The 17,161-nt window shown below is 37.0% G+C and overlaps 1 protein-coding gene across 1 annotated transcript in view; it reads left to right on the top strand.

The window, feature by feature from the left end:
• The window catches only part of LOC140150094 (uncharacterized), a 68,545-nt gene that overhangs the window by 35,592 nt on the left and 15,792 nt on the right, over positions 1–17,161 (top strand). The window contains exons 7-14 of the mRNA XM_072172099.1: positions 1,286–1,373; positions 3,404–3,562; positions 4,064–4,233; positions 4,675–4,811; positions 5,427–5,529; positions 6,076–6,148; positions 6,288–6,426; positions 10,098–10,401. Coding sequence (XP_072028200.1) covers positions 1,286–1,373; positions 3,404–3,562; positions 4,064–4,233; positions 4,675–4,811; positions 5,427–5,529; positions 6,076–6,148; positions 6,288–6,426; positions 10,098–10,401 — 1,173 coding nt within the window. The remainder of the gene's footprint in view (positions 1–1,285; positions 1,374–3,403; positions 3,563–4,063; positions 4,234–4,674; positions 4,812–5,426; positions 5,530–6,075; positions 6,149–6,287; positions 6,427–10,097; positions 10,402–17,161) is intronic.

Raw genomic sequence — 17,161 nt, 5'->3', positions numbered from 1 at the left:
GACAATATCAGTGTTGCTAGTCTTCAGGAAATTTTCCTTTGATGATCTGTACAAATGTATAGGCAATGTACATTTTCAGGAATTTTTTTGCCATTTCATTATTTTTTGACATCACTGACTGGCATCTTTGTAATATCGTTAAATTGGATGTTTTGCACTGTTACCTATTGAAAAAACAGGTAACTAACAGTAAAAGTGCACGCCAAAAAAACAAAAAACATTCCTGCACAGTGACGACATACTGGTGTTATCATGAGCCGTTTTGGTTGAAATTTTCATCGCGATACGTTCTAATGTCAACAGTCAGAACTTGACATTGAATATTATTGGGTCAAAGGTCAAAACAAGCATTTTCTGTAAACTTCAACATTATTAAACTTGATCCATTATGTATTTGACGCTTAAAAATTTTATTTGAATTTTTGGTAAAATATTTCAGATTTTAATTTTGGTTAAGAATTGCTCAGTTCCAGCTAATTATGACTAGTTATAAGCTCTTAGACTACTTGATAATTATTGTGTATAAATTATTAAAATGACAAACCACCTTTCAAAATGTAACAAATTGAGTCATCATCCCTTCATAAAACAATACTTTGTTCTTTGCATATATAAAGAGGTTATCAATATTGCGTGTTTTGATGTGTACTCAAATTGATAACCGATATTTATATGTCTGTCACTGTGTCAATACTGTAACTAATTGACAGACGGGCACCCTGGCAGAAGCAGATCAGTCCAGATCAGGGGTGTGTCGTTCTATATATGTCCTTGCATTTCCTGACATGGGAGGTCAAACATGGCCATATAACATGTAAATGGACACCGGTACCTCTTTGCTACATATCTGGGAAAATCACCGAACAGAATCAACCATATCATAATCAACCGGGGTGGTGTGGGTAGGGGACGGTGTGCCTTGTGTGTCACCCAGCCCCACCCTATTCCAGCCTGGGTAGGTATACAGGGTGTGGGATCTTGCAAGATTTGCTAGAGATTTCAAAGATATGTGGAAAGAGTATTAAACATCAATATCAAATATATTTTAAGCCTATGAATGTTGTTTGAATGAAAAATACTTTTAAAATGTGTTCGGGTAATTGAAACTTGATGGAATTTTATGCGAAAAGTCATGTTACCAGTTTTAGGGTTATTAATGATAATATTTGTATTCCCAAGCTCTGAAAAAAAATGTGCAAAGTATTTGTAAGCATATATATGACAACTAGGTAAATAAAATTAATCACCTTACTCACCAGTTGCATTTTATATTTATTTTTCACAGAGGACAAAACCCAGCGCAAGCAGAAATGAATTATTTAAACAAAGCAAAATGGTTAGAAATGTACGGTGTGGATATTCATAGTGTTATGGTAAGGAACAAGTTAATTGTTAATTAATTAGTTGAAGTGAAGTATTTTTTCCTCTGTAGACATATGTATGTGTGACAGTAGCCTTGTGTTATAGTGTACTGAATGATCAGGGTGTTAGCAGTCCACCTGTCATTTTGGACAGGCAGTTTGCTCATGGGACAGGCAAAATTAATCTTGTGACATATGCTAAATTCTAAAAATAATGCTTGAATAAGTTTTTAGAACTCAACACAAAACCTGACTAATAATAATATAAATCCAGGCTATAGCAATTTGCTATTTGAACTGACTGAACCCCAGATGGGGCAGAGGTCTGGTTTATGTTTTCAGAATTTTAATTCTGAAAATTCACCAAAATTGGCTGTGCAAAATGTTAAAATTTTGCACAGCCAATTTTGGTGAAAATGATTAAGGCACTTGTAAAATCCTTTCTAAGATTCTGAGTGAAACATTGATTTGAACTAGTATGTGGTAGACAGTAGTATAGATAGATGATCATGATCTGAAATGCAACCAGAGGATAATAAAAGATTCATATGGTCACAGCAGCTGAAGGCAGTATCCCATCATGCATTGCAGTGTATTTGCTTGCTCCAATACAAAAAATGAGTAAGAGCTGCTTATTAAGAGCTATGGATAGTTTCATAATACTAAGTTCAGGGGTCATATTCTTTCAAACAAAAATCTAAGCACCATTAATTTAAGAGAGTAATTGAAAGTGAGGGATTTTGTGTACATTTTCATTGGCCTGTACAGTTCTATTATGGTACTGCAAAGCATAATGGGATACTCCCTTCTGCTACTGTGACATACGGTACACTTGAGTGATCAACTCATTATAGGCAAAACTTATAACATTGTGGGTTCCTATTGAACAGCAAACATGCAACTAGGTCACCCCCTATGGCAATTACACATTTAACATGTTGTGTGACTGGCCCACGCTTTTGTGAATTTACACTGGTGTAAGTTGAGACGCAATTGGCAACAAGTGTATTCTAACCAAAATGAAACACTGTTTGCCTTTTTACTAGTTGAGCGAAGTTGACCTACCTATCAACCAGGCAGCATCATGCTTAATCTGCTCTTGCTACCTGATATATTTATAGAGACCAAGAACTGGTTATATGTGTACATGTACCTATTTATTTTTTACAATTTGTAACAATGTACTTGAAAGGCAGAGAAGATATTTTACCCTTCCCAGAATCCTTTGCAACATAATACATCCCTTCATTTTATCAATGATGCTCACCATTGATTTCCTTTTGAGAAAATATTGGCTAAATGTGAGTCAACAGTCAAGAAAGAAACACATTTTGCAAGACCTGGATGTGCTCTGTTCATTGAGGTGCATTAATATCCGACACTATCGACCCATGTTGCACTAGATAGCAAATCAGACAGAAAATTGAAATGGGAGAAATGCATTATGGGAAGTGTAATATATCCTCTCTGCTTTAAAGGGACATTTTGATGTGGTCCACCCACAGAGTACTACAGAGTACGTACCACCAGTCAAAGTCCCCGTGTATTGCATACGGTGAGTTCTCGCATATTCATGAGGTCCGATTGTTCGATCGTGCCGTGTCAAACAATCACGCCAGCGCTGCGTTGCGTGTTTTCGCGATTACGCGATAGACCATGAAAATACGCGGTAATTGCGTAGCAGTCTCACCTGTCGCATTTCATGGAACAATCGGCCCTCATTATCGGATGATGCGGAGACTTTGACTGGTGGTACTTTCTCTGTTTCTCTCTCCTCTGTGGGTCCACCATGAACATTGACATGTTGCCTGCCAGAGTTGGCTATGTCCTTTGATTAAAAATTACATCAAGGAGAATTGGAGAATCAATTGTTTTTGCTGAAATTCTGATTTTTAGAAAAAAAGGATCGCAACTTTTAAAGTGTGAACTTCATCATTTGTATACAATTTTGTAACTAATAATTTTGTTTTATCAGAATTATGCAACAGCACATAATAAATTAAATTTACCTCTGTATTTTTCTCCATTCTTTTCTACTACAGGGCAAAGATTATAATGAATACAAGCTAGGATTAACACCAACAGGTATCCTGGTGTTTGAAGGCGACACTAAAATAGGTTTATTTTTCTGGCCCAAAGTGACGAGGCTAGATTTCAGAGGCAAGAAGCTTAACCTAGCTGTAGTAGAAGATGATGAAAATGTAAGTTGTCAAGTTTTATGTTTCATTTTTTTTCTGTGTAATGCCTATATGACATCAGCCATGGTACCGACGGAGAAATAAGTTGCTGATGATCAAACATTGGTAGGAATAACCTATTTCAGTTGATATCCATACACCACTATGCAACTTTACAATGCATGACCTTAATCTCACACAAGGAGTGTGAATTTCAAATGGGGCTACCTGAACAGGTTTCTAAAAAAAGAAGGAAGGAAAATGTTTTAAAACAAGATTTGCTGACAGCAGGATTGATTTTCTGAAATTTAGGTAATTCCAAGGGAAGATCTCTGATTTCCTTTTATTTACCTACTTCTTAATATTAAATATCTTAATTGATACAAGGCAATAGAGGTATTCATTTGTCTTGAATCTATCATCTGGTATAATGCATGGAACCATTATAATGGCATCGCCTGTGGGGATAGGTGCATTTTATTCTCTAAATAATATTTTACATAATTTTTTTTCTCTTGTTGTCAGGGCCATGAACAAGAACACACATTTGTCTTCCGTTTGGAGAACTCCAAGGCGTGCAAGCACCTATGGCGCTGTGCAGTAGAGCATCATGCTTTCTTCAGGCTAAGAGGACCTGCTAGGACACAAAATCAGAGACAGGGTTTTATAAGAATGGGGTCCAGATTCAGATATAGGTATGAGCTTAGTGTGTTATTAATGACACTTTCAGAACATATGTCCATATCTGAAAAAATGTTTAATTTAAATAGTCGACGCATAAAAAATTGTCAATCTAGCATCTGTATTATTATATGTTTCCCTAAAATTCTGTTTCCACAATTTTACATAGTGTGTTTCTCTTTCCTTTACTCTCTCATTGTCTTCCCCTTCCCCTTCCCCTTCCCCCACTCTCCCTTCCCCCTCCTTCCCTCCATCCCTCTCTCCCTCCCTCTCTCCCTCCCTCCCTCCCTCCCTCACATATATCCATCTATCTCATTGTTTCACTTTTTAAGCTGACATTATACACTAGTATCAGCATCAAGTAGCAAGTTCAATCTTATATACGAAGTCTAAATACGAGTTGCAAATACATTAACTTGTGCTCAATTGTATATGCATGTTCCTTTGTATTTCAGTGGTAGAACTGAATTCCAGACAGCCAAGACGAATAAGTCGAGAAGAAGCATGCAGTTTGAAAGACGACCTAGTCAGAGATTCTCAAGACGAGCGTCGTATGCACAAAAAAAGAGGTATGCATATGGATGGATAGAATGTAAATTAATTAGCAGAGCTTTGTGTGCACTAAATTTTTCACAGCACCCTCTAAATACTGTACCATCCAAAATAACCACCAAAACAACAAAATTGTACCCCAAAATTTGACCAAATTAGGCCAACAGATGTCCCCATTCTGAGCGGAATTTATAACAATCCAAATTGAGAAACTTACGTAAACAATGTGAACAGAAAAACTACTTTTCTCAAAAATATGGTATCTTTTTACCCCTAAATACGTATTATGAGTTGCTTGCCTGGTACAAATAAAAAAAACCTGCGAAAATTGTAATTGTAAGCCATACATATGTGATTGACCATTTAAAAAGATATATATGTTTCTTACTTAATCTGGGCGGATCATGTTGTCAGTCAGCCAGTCAGGCATTACCCTGATCTGAAATGGCTGTGAGATCTTTGTATTCCACTGCATCTGCGGCTCTGCCACACACTCAGATGCAGAAATTGAGATCTAGAGTGAATTTGTAAAAATAAATATTTGCTTCCACTTGGAATTGAACTGGGACCTCTTGCACCATAGTCAAAAACCTTAACCAATGGACCGTCCTGCTCTAACCAGTTGTGCTACCCACATTATATTTGCCGTATACAGCTCGTCAGTTAGCTGAAGCAGCTCACGCGGCAGCAGCCCATGCAGCGGCTGCCGGTATAACTCCAGACAGTACGCCTACATATCAGGCATCATCACATCATAGGTAAGTATACAAATAGGATATTCCATTGAAAATACACACTACCCCTGTGGAAGATTTAACTCAAGTCTTCAACAGAGGGAATATAAGTTTCGAATTGAATAGACAATTTGGTGACTTCCATTTGAAATACTCACTCCAGTTGTGGAATATGTCGGTAAAACAGGGGGAGTATGGGAACTTTGACCAATTACATTTGAAAAACTTGCTCCCCCTGTGGAAGGTGTTTCCAAAATCTTCCACAGGTGTAGTGTGGATTTTAAATGGAATAGCCCAATATTGAATGTTTATGAGTACAATAGTAAGAATATTTTCATGAGGTGAAATAAGGAATGTTCCATTCAACGAGGCTTTACAAAAAATACATTACAGGTTAAACATTTTTGCTAAAATAATTATTTTCCTGAGGTGAATTAACGTATGTTCCATTCAATGAGGTTTTGCAAAAAACATATTACAGTTGTAAACTTTTTTGCTAAAATAATTAGGAGAAATAAATAAGAAGCTGACACATTCTGTGTTGCTCCTCTTAACCAATGATTTCCGCAGGACAACTCATCGCACAGAAGTTGCCATCATCAATTCAGTACCATCATCACCGACAGATCAAACAGCAGCTAATGTAAACAATGAACTCAGTCCTCACGCTATGACCACCACTCGGCCAGCTCTCTCGCCTAACATGGGTGGTATCTCGGCAACACGCGTCACACCATCTCAGAGCCCATCCCTTGCAGGCGGGGTTTGCAAGGCGATGACCGAGACGAAACGTCGATACGGGTGCAACGTCGGAAGTTGTTATCGGAGTGGTAGGAAAACCAAACAATAGGGATTTGATGATGTCGTCGTCGTCATCGTCGTTTGATCAGCCGAAAACAGTTGATATGAACAGCGGCATGAGTAAGTTTTACCTTGTTTCTTTAGTTACATAGGTCTTTTTTTCAAAAGAAACTGACAGAAGAGTTGTAATTATTATAAATTTATCTCATTACATCTGAGTGAGGTGAGGCAAATGAGATAACATATATTTGCACTAAGATTCAACATGGTTCTGTTGAGCCTTGATATGCACAGTGAAGTAGAAATATACTGCACCAATAAAGTATCCTTACACTTGGAAAAATAATCACAATTTTAAAACTGGACATAATTGGGTTAAATTTGTTTTTTAATAGATGCACTATCTAATCCTGCACATTATGACACCACATTGAATCCAATGTGACCTCAAGAAGTAAAGTTACAAGCAATTGAATAGAGCGAAGGTCCAGTTTTAAAAGTGACAAACTGGCCTATACAAGGCAAAAAGATTCCAACAAGCGAAACACAGTTTCTTCAATGAAGCGTTATTTAAAGCAGTTTTTATTTCAGTTTTTACTTCTCTGTACTTTTCATAACTTTCATTTTATATGTGAGTTATTTTGTTCCTTTTGTTTTAAATTAAAGCCAAACGCATAGCCATTCACCACTCTCAAACCAGATGTCTAGTCTGTGGAGTTTTGAATAGGTCAGTTTGTCAATTTCAAAACCGGACCTTCAAATGCTTGTAACTTTGCTTCTTGAAGTCACATTGGATTCAATGTGGTGTCATAATGTGCACGATTAGCTAGTGCATTTATTAAAAAAACAAATTTACCCCAATATTGTTCAGTTTGGGAATTGTGATTATTTTTCCAAGTGTAAGGATATTTTATTGGCGCAGTATATAAGTTGACTGTTAGGAAAATAATTGTGGTGACTTTCCTTGGTTCAAGTGATTAATTACAAGGTTTTAGCTAAAAGGTTGATTTAGAGTGCTATATGGTTGTTATGCACAGACTGTGAATATTTAGACCATGTGGGAAAGTGAGTCCAAAGTCCAATCTACAGTATCGGTGATCTGTCCATGACATCTGGTCCACACTCTGCATCCACCTCGTAGCCAGGGTTGCCAAAAGATTTCAGCCCGAATCGTGGGTCAAATAATCGAAAAGTCGCCCAATTTTTCTCTTAACCATTGGTTTCTATGGGGCAGGAAACTAGCGGAAGTCGCGGGAGCCAATGTTGAAAAGTCGTCCAATTTTTTTCTTAACCATTGTTTTCTATGGGACCGGAAATTGTCAAAAGTCGCGGGAAAAATCTTCAAAGGTCGCCCAATTGGGCTACCAAATCGCGGGTTTGGCAACCCTGCTCGTAGCTAAACCTTGAAAATGTAACATTGGCATAGCCAGGGTGTAAAGGACTGGGAATTTGATTAGTAAAATTGGGCTCTGAAGGGTGGCTTATAGGGCTGTCCAGCTCGGTCTACCAAGCAGAAATTGTACCAATATTTTAGTGTGCATATCTGTTTGGCATGTTTTACACCTAAATTTAACTTGAATATGGGCCAAAATGGTGTGAAATTGTAATTTTTCACATGCAGCCCATCATCAAGACAAGATATGGCACTGGGTGACTAAGAGATTAGCTATGTGATTAAAATCTAATGGTTAAGAGTTCTGTTTCCTAGCAGCCTATTGTAGAATCCTTGCGAAAGTTCATTAGTACAATAATGTATGAAGTGACTTGAGGTCATATATTTTTAGTGTTCTGTACAGGTAGTTGCAATTTTGTTCCTGGCTCTTTAATATTCACACAAAATATATCACACAATTTACAAGTTTAAAACTTTTTTTTAATGTTCTTGAAAACTTACATGATACAACCCTTTATCTATTTTACTGCTTTGTCCTCGCTGTTTTACCACACAGGATCTAATGGTAAGATTATGCCTGCGTTCATAGCTTTGCATCTTCATATATGGCTGTCCTTCAGTGTGGCACTTATGATTGCAAATGATATGTTTGGATACCCATAGAGAAGATGTATACTGTAAAAACTTAGCATATGTGCTTACTATCGAGCACTTTTGAAAACATGAAATTGTACCAACGTCTGGCGCTTTACCAACTGAGCTAATGGAGTTGAGACACACATTTGCAGGTTTACTTGCTCGTATATAATACATGTATATATATATCAATGATTTGCTCAAAACCCTTTACACTTTTGTGGATGGGGCTCTTCATGTTTGCATGTTTAAAAAGCTCTCGATAGTAAGCACATATGCTAACTATCAAGTTTTTACAGTAGATGTATAAATTATCCATGAACCTCTTGTCTTACCGGTTTTTCCTTTGTGTAAGCATACACTGAATTAGCCTATAGTCAAGACTTCATTTCTGTGGGCTGTATAATCTGTGTCTTGATACTAGGCTAACATGAAGGCAACACCCTTTTTAAAGTTATTGCCTTGCTCACTCCATCTGTTCTTCTGATGTCATCCCTACATGTCGCCCCTAGACTCACAAAATATATGAAATGTGTGTTCAAAGTTTGAACTTCTTCCCTTGCTTCCCTTGCACTACAGGTTTGATAATTCCTTTCTATTTCTTATTCGTGTCATTTTTTGAATGCAAGTAGCCGCTGAGTATTGAATATCTGTGTAATGCAAATTTATGGAGTCCGTGAGTCCATTCAAAATGCAGGGGTGGCTTGGAAATGTTCATCAGGATGATAAGAATTAGATGATTAGAAATGTTCATTCAACTAGTCCAATAAATTTTGGCATACATAGTAAGCCTATTCTACCAAAATTCGTCTTCAAAAGATGGTACAGATGCAGACAAATGTTACTTTGGCCTGATATATAATGGCAGCTAATGGTCTCATACTCACTCATGTATGAGTCTAGGATAGCGCAAAGGGGTAGTAAACAATACTGGTGGGTAGATATCACTGCCCCTACCTCTATCTTTGTCAGTTAGAGATGTTGTGAGTCCAAAGTCACAGGTCACTGAGAACCAGCAAAGCTCATCCCTAGCAAATCCTTAAATACACATACACATGCATCATTATATTTAATATGCAAAAAGCAATGGACTATTCCAGTCGAAATCCATACACCACCTATGTTAGACATGACCGTAATTGTCCACACAGGGGGTGTAGACTTCAAATGGAGTCACCCATTCAGATTACTCAATTTGGAATACATACTGCCTGTGCGAAAGATTAAATTCAAGTCTTCCATAGGGGTTGTATGGATTTCAAATGGAATAACCCAAAATGCCCATATATGTAATGAAGTGACCTTTACTCCTGTAGAAGTTTTTTAGCATCACTGACTGAAGAAGTATAGTTGTAGAGTATTTTCCTTTGTTCATTGAATTAATTGTAATAATCAAATTACATGTAGAGCTTAATTCTTACTACAGTCACTAGGGACAAGTATTTGAGATTTAACTAATTGACCAAGTTGGCTATTTTTTTTCCTGTTTATGAAAGAACCATTCAGGCCATCAGTCAGAAAAACAAATACTTGTCACTAAGATGCTGGACTAAGTATTCAGCTGAAGTTGTAACTTATTAGATACTTCTTGTGAAATTTCCATACCCAGTTGAAGCAGTGAAGTGTGATATGCACCAAGTTATCTCCATTTAACTTAATAGTAAATAACTTTAACCTTGGCAGTGTGATATGCATATATTGTAGCCACCTTTTGATTTAATAATAAACTGATTTACACCCATATAAATTATGTATTTCATAGGTGAAGCAGAACTTGCTCAAGCCAAGTTAAAAGGACTCGAAAAACGAAACCGCGCCATCACGCCCAATCCAGCCAGGTTACGTGTTGGCAACAACCTCACGTCGACGCCCAACAACCAACAGACTAGCAAATTACTTGTCGGTGGCCAGCTGACAGCAGACCAACTCAAATTTAACCCTCTAAAAGAGCAGATGGACGCCAGGAATCGCATGCCAGCCACTGACGTTGAAAAAGTTGAAGAAGCCAAATATAAACTCTTACAGAAACCCGAGAACAATTTATCTGTCGACGACTCGCAATTTAGGTATGGTATTTGTTTTCTTGTTTTTTCAATTATTTATCACTTCATATAAGAACATGATGTCTTTATATTTTTAACAAATTTTGTTTTGTGATTTTGGGTACGCCTCATAATCTTTTGGTGAAGGGACAACTAACAGGAATAAAAAAATCAAGCAATAATCATATCTCTACCATACAGTACATGTCATACATAATGTATAGAGAATCATTGACAACACCATATTCTGACTGATAACATACTACCAGAGTTCCCAGCCAGTCATTACTGATGATTGAATATTAATGAATATTGATGAATACAAAACTTTTACCAATTGTACATAAAGCAGCCACTATTTCTTTCTTCAGACAAGTCATGCTCATTGATAGAATCTCCCAAATCGGTCAGAATATCCAAGACAATATTTATTTTCATATAGACAACAGTAGCTTATTTTTAAAAAAACTCTTGCTGAATCCAGATTTAGCATGCTTGTGGGCATTTGGAGTACATTGTACTTTACAGGAAAATGATTTCTTTTGAATGGAATTCTTTCAAAAAACGGCTGCATGTCAATTTGCATCAGCATAGCTTTTGCATATTTCTTTTTGCTTGTGTACATTTTGCATAAATTTCGGTCATGTTTCTCACATAATTAATAAGTGTGGCAAGCTTTCAAATTGCACGCTTTGAAATGTGCCTGTGTTTTAAGATGCTCACGCAATGGACTGTCATGTCAAAATTTCATGTAATTAGTGAATATGTTAGTATTATAAGGATAGGGCTGTTAGCTTAACACTCTAAAATAAGTAACTATTTTAGATCCGTAGAAATAATTTTAATATAGGGTCAGTTGTTCTTGTAGTAGAGCCAGTAGGTTGCTTTTAGGATTACCAACCCAAGTGGCTACATGTAGTGTCGAAAATAGTTAGGTATAAGCCTAAGCGACATGATTAACTATATACCAACGGTTATGACAAATGGGAGAATGGCACTTTTTCCCAACAATGCAATTATCATTTACCATGTTTACAGTCTCAAGTTTGAAACAAGTGCATTGACCTTTAGAGAGTCATTTGTTTCTGTAGATGTGCATTGCATAGTCCAGAAAAGCGGCCTGATTCAGATATTTATTATTGGTAAGATGAATGCACATTAAGGTTACAGATATGTGCAATGCAATGACACTATTGAAGTGATTTCAAGATAGCTGAGTACACTCTAGCTCCTCAATAGTCACAGCTTCTCTGTAAATGGCACCTTGGTGAAGTGAATGCAAGTTATGAATGCCAGTTAAATGTACTGTGGCACATCTGAAAATGACTTTAGGTCAAACTAGTTACACACTCAGAATTTAGCACCAATTTTCATTCTAGCCTCTAAATAGTCACCTTTTCTCTATATTGGCACCTTGTTGAAGTGAACTCAAGGTATTCATAGAGTTCCAACATACTAGGCACAACTGACATGAGGTCAAAATAAATAAGTACTCAGAAGTTAGCACTGGTTTTACATCATGTGTAGGCACTGATGCCAACGCCGCGCCTTAGGCGCACAATTGGACTACTTGGCGATCACTTGCCGCTACTCAAAAAAGCATGCCGCTACTTGCCTAAAATTGGGCTACTTTTGTCATTGTCAGGCTGCGGCAGTAATTTGACGTATTCTCCTTTCAATTTAGCCGATTTATAAAGGTTTTGAGTCACTGAAGCTCGAAATTGCATTTACAATGGATTTTGTGACCATTTATTGATCGGTCCTTAACTTCCCATTAAGTACCGGAAGTTTTGAAGTCAAGTGCTTTTTCGCCCAATTGGTTGATTTGCGTTCTAAATTAGGGTAAATCCGCCCAAATATTTTTAGGAAGTTTAAAAATTGGGCTACTTGAGACTCATTTACCGCGGCTTGGCGAGCCAATGTGCCGCGCCTTGGAGCTGAAAAGTTTTGGCAACACTGTGTGTAGGTAGCCCTATTGAAGTGATTGTACACTCTAGCTCCTCAATAGTCACAGCTTTATCTGTAATGGCACCTTGGTGAAGTGAACTCAAGGTTGTCACAAGATTTGAAATATACTATTGCACATCTGAAAATGACTTAAAGTCAAAGTAGTTACACTCTCAGAATTAAACATCAGTTTACATCACCTTCTTGAAGTGAACTCAAGGTAGTCACAGAGTTAAAATGTACTGAGGCATATCTATATAAAAAAAAGCGCAGTGATTTATAGTGCGCTACGCACAGGCACAACGCCTAGACATTGATCCACAAGCCTCAGCACACTTTACAGGTTGTCGCTGACCACTACGGACCACATCATTCCATAAACCATTTAACAACAAATCAGGGACTTTGTTGCTTTAAGAGCGCACACCCTAGACATTCCACAAATAACCATCGCAACCAGGATCAGCTCCCCGAGTTTCGTACGGGTTACAACGAGACAATTAGCAGTTATAGTTCCTTGTCCAGGGGAATTTCAAGCTAACTCGATTTTTCCACGAGAGCATACTAGGCACCGCCAGGGTTCAAACCCGCAACCTCTCGCACCATAGTTGAACGCCTTATCGATTGAGCTAACTTGACTGTTATACTAGTTACACACTCAGAATTTAGCACCTGTTTACATCATGTGTAGGTAGCACTACTAAAGTGATTTCAAGATAGCCAAGTTCAATCTAGTCTGTCAATAATCACACAGTTTCTCTTATCGTGGCTTCTTGTTGAGGTAATTTCCAACACGCTAGGCAAGCACTCAGAATCTGGCTCTGGTTTTACATCATGTGTAGGTAGCACTATTCAAGATAGCTGATGAGTTCACTCTAGTCTGTAAATAGTCACACAGTTTCTCCTATATATAATGGCACCTTGTTGAAGTGAATTCAAGGTAGTCACATAGTTCAAACAATTTTTTACTGACAGGAGGCTAAAAATGCATACATCACAGGTAGTTTACAATGCATTACATTAAATTTTCTCTATAATGGCACTCTGTTGAAGTGAGTTCAAAGTGAGTTCTCTAGCACATCTGAAACTAGCTTGAAGTCCGAATAGATAAACACTCAGAATTTAGCACTGGATTATACCATGTGTAGGTAACAAATCAGGGCACATAGGACACATAGACTGAAACACTGTACAAAGTTAGACCAAAATAATAGGGGCTAGACACAAACTTATTCTCCTATTGGCACACTTCTGAAGTGATAATTAATAAACAAGTGCAGCAACACACTTTTTGACTGACTGATTTCAAACGCATTTGGTACCTAGGGATGGAGTTTTATGGGTGCAGTTAGCCTAGGACTGCTAGGAATATGCGATTTTGGAGGCCAAAAACCGCACAAATCTGAGATTTCCCTCCAAAAATGCAAAATTTAAAAATAAGGAAGTATTAATATTATTATTTTTTGCGATTTTTTTTTTAAAACAAATTTTTCACAAATTTGGAGAGTCCCTTGACCTAGACCGAAGTACTGCAATCATTCGTGGCAAAGAAATTTTTTTTAAATTATTTTTTCCCAAAATGTCAAAAAATGCATTTGGAGCCAAAATACGCAAATTGCGCTGCAAATAACGCAATTGCGTATTCCTAGCAGCAATCAATCTATATATCTACCTCGAGTCACTGGCACTAGCTTTGAAGTTCAGCGTGTGCTGCGTTGGCTTAGCATTGTTTCTTGCGTGTACATAAGCGCCATGTTTCTTGCGTGTACATAAGCGCCATGTTTCTTGCGTGTACATCCTCGCCACCTTGATCGCATGTGTAAAAGTATGTACACGCACCAAGTAACACTAAGCTAAGGCAGAACGCTCTGAACTTCAAAGCTTGTACCGGTGATTTGAGGTAGATATATAGACTATAGCAAGCCTACAGCAAAATATATTTTCAATTTAGCAATAAGCTTGGGCATCAGCCAGATGTTTTCATGCAAAATGCTATATAACACAGTTCTGATTGCAATGCAGAAAATCACAAACCAAGCAATATATACAACATTTTCATTTCCATGTGTGGTGATGGGAGCTAATATTAATGCTAATAATTATTATCCATATGTGTTACTTGCATGGGAAAAGAAAATGGATAAATTATACAAAATGAAAAAAATATTGATTTCAGAATTAATATTATTTTCAAAGAAAAGTCAACTAACAAAAAAAGAGCATGTTATTTGTTTCAAAACATGATTACAATTTATGGGATTTATGTTAAATAAGAAACTGGTAATTATTTTATTTATAAGTGGTTAATATCTTAGATGTCAAGAAAATAAATAACAAATTTGATAGGGTTTGACCTGGTAAGTGACATTTTGAAAATTACTGATTGATTATGTAAAAATAATATATCAATTTTTTTTTGTCAAGTGTATTGTGGAAATCTTTGCTATTTTATGAAAGTAGATGTCATTATCTTCATTGTTTTAATTAAGATTTCATTATCGTCTTTGTTTCAATTAAGTTTTGCCATGATTTAGATGTTTATTATTTTTATTTTTATTTTCCCGTCATAAAGCAATTCATCATTGTTTGGTGTACTATTTTGTGTATGATTGATGTGCAATAATTTGCAGATGATATTTCAGCACTTGGCTTCTCTCTTCAACTTTAATTTATTCATTTATTTATTTTTTTAATTCACCAACCTCTATTGACAAACTTAGTTATTCTCATATTGTTGAACCAAATACATGAACTTTGCTCACTATCATGCATAATCAGAGATATCAGATCTTACAAATTATCAGGCCTTCGTTTTTAAGGAGCTCAATTACTCCAGAGCTCCTACAGCTCTCCTTAACAGCATTATAGGAGTGTGATTTGTAGAGCCCCTTAATATTTGAAATCCTGTGTTTTATCCTTATTTAGTTATTAAGCTCCTCAAAAAATCAGAGTAATTAACAAAGCTCCTGCATTTTTCAGAAATAAAGGACTGAATTATGGCACATACAGTACAGTGACTGTTGAAACAAGTCTTTGAATACAATTTATTGTGGCATAGTGGCATTACATTGGACCAAAAACTTGTAGCAGCATTTCTTTGGCTGTGTGATCTTAATCTGTGTTTCTAGATGTAACATCCCAAACAGAAACAATCTGTATGTTTCTATTGAGCATGAGGTAGATCATGCGATATGATGCTAGGTATTAAATTTACTGCAGTAGAAACATGCATCAATTGTTTTGCATGTATAGTAAGGGCCTTTCTCAACATGACTTGGTAGAGCACTAGAGGAGATAATGAAATAATTTTGTATTCAACTGTTCGATAAATCCCTTTAAGAGGAAGTCCCGCCAGAGCAGTTCTTCTGGGGTGAACCAAACCTGCCTGGTTATCAAATTAATCAGTGACAAGGTTGTCTCTGAATTTGACAGGTGCTAACTGATGCAATAACATTAAAATATCAATTAGCACCTAGCAAATTCAGAGATAACCTTATCACTGATTAATTTGATAACCAGGCAGGTTTGCTTCACCCCAGAAGAACTGCTTTGTTGGGGCTTCATCTTTAAGCCTTTGCGTGTAGACCTCTGATGGTCACACTGATGCGCACATCATTATTGCACACATCACAGCTTTCAAATGCACAGTAATAGTGTTTGTCAAACAAAATGTGCACATCGGCGTGACATCAAATAACGACATCTCAGGTCTACCCGCAAAGGATTATGGGATTACCGAAAAGGTGAATTGGGTAGTGAAAGTATTCTAGTAGATAAATGCCTTTTCCATTAGTTTTATTAGTGCAAATTATGATTCATTGGAATTATATTGATAGTGACATAAGATGATCATACCATCATTATGAGACCTAGGATAAAGATAACAAAATTTACAATGAGAATAACTTCGTTTGTTTCTCACTACTTCTGTACTTGAAGGGCGGTACTTTGAAATCAAGGTTTCAAACAGTTCATGATGCAGGCACCGATATAGAATTAGTGTAAGGGCACTTTTTGAAATGCCAATACACAGTGGTCCTAGGGATTCCCACTCCTTCTTGGGTTTTGAATTCTCTTCATCATGGCTTGGGCCAATCCAGAGTGATTATAATCCAATCCCTTGTTCACACACGGGCAGGTGCAAGGAATAGTGGGTGCTTCTCCTCTGACATGCTAATTTGAATAATTCTTAGATATGTTCTGGACCTGTCCTGTGTCAGCAACTTTTATGGGATGTTAGTTGATGCAGTGACGCAGGCACTCGGAAACCCATCTGATGAAACCTAAAAAAAAAAAAAATCTTCCCTGAGTGTGATTTTATTGTATTATATTTTAGTTTCTGTTACAAAATTTCACCTATTCATTTTTCTGTGTGCTCTGGTGTGTTTTGTCGTGTGTCATTGATCATCTTTCTTAGGCGTCACAACTCTTTACCACCCCACGCTACTGGCGATGCCCGCCAGAGGGTAGCTGCTGCCACTGCCGGCACCAAACAGTACAGTAGTATGCAAGGCGTGTAAGTCATGGACATCATCACTCACTAGATTGCACAGTTCAGGTCATCCAATAAGACTGACATTGACTTCAGATCTTATTTGGAACCTGGTTTCTTTGTGCCAAATGTTAGGATGATGATGCCTCTTTAGTTCATCATTTTTTTGTTGCTTTATGTAGCAAAACAGGAACACATTTTTGCATTTTCATTTTGTGAACAGAAAGAAGTTGATATTGTACTACAGATGATTCTGAGCTCAACTTTCAATTTCAGATCAAACAAATAAACAATTACCACCCCACAATTACATATAACTTCTTGCAAAAAGTGGGCTGAAGAAAG

This window comes from Amphiura filiformis, chromosome 4 (genome assembly GCF_039555335.1).
Source record: "Amphiura filiformis chromosome 4, Afil_fr2py, whole genome shotgun sequence".
Taxonomy (NCBI): Eukaryota; Metazoa; Echinodermata; class Ophiuroidea; order Amphilepidida; family Amphiuridae; genus Amphiura; species Amphiura filiformis.
The sequence above is the reverse complement of the archived record's forward strand: the minus strand, read 5'-3'. Positions and strand labels throughout refer to the sequence as shown.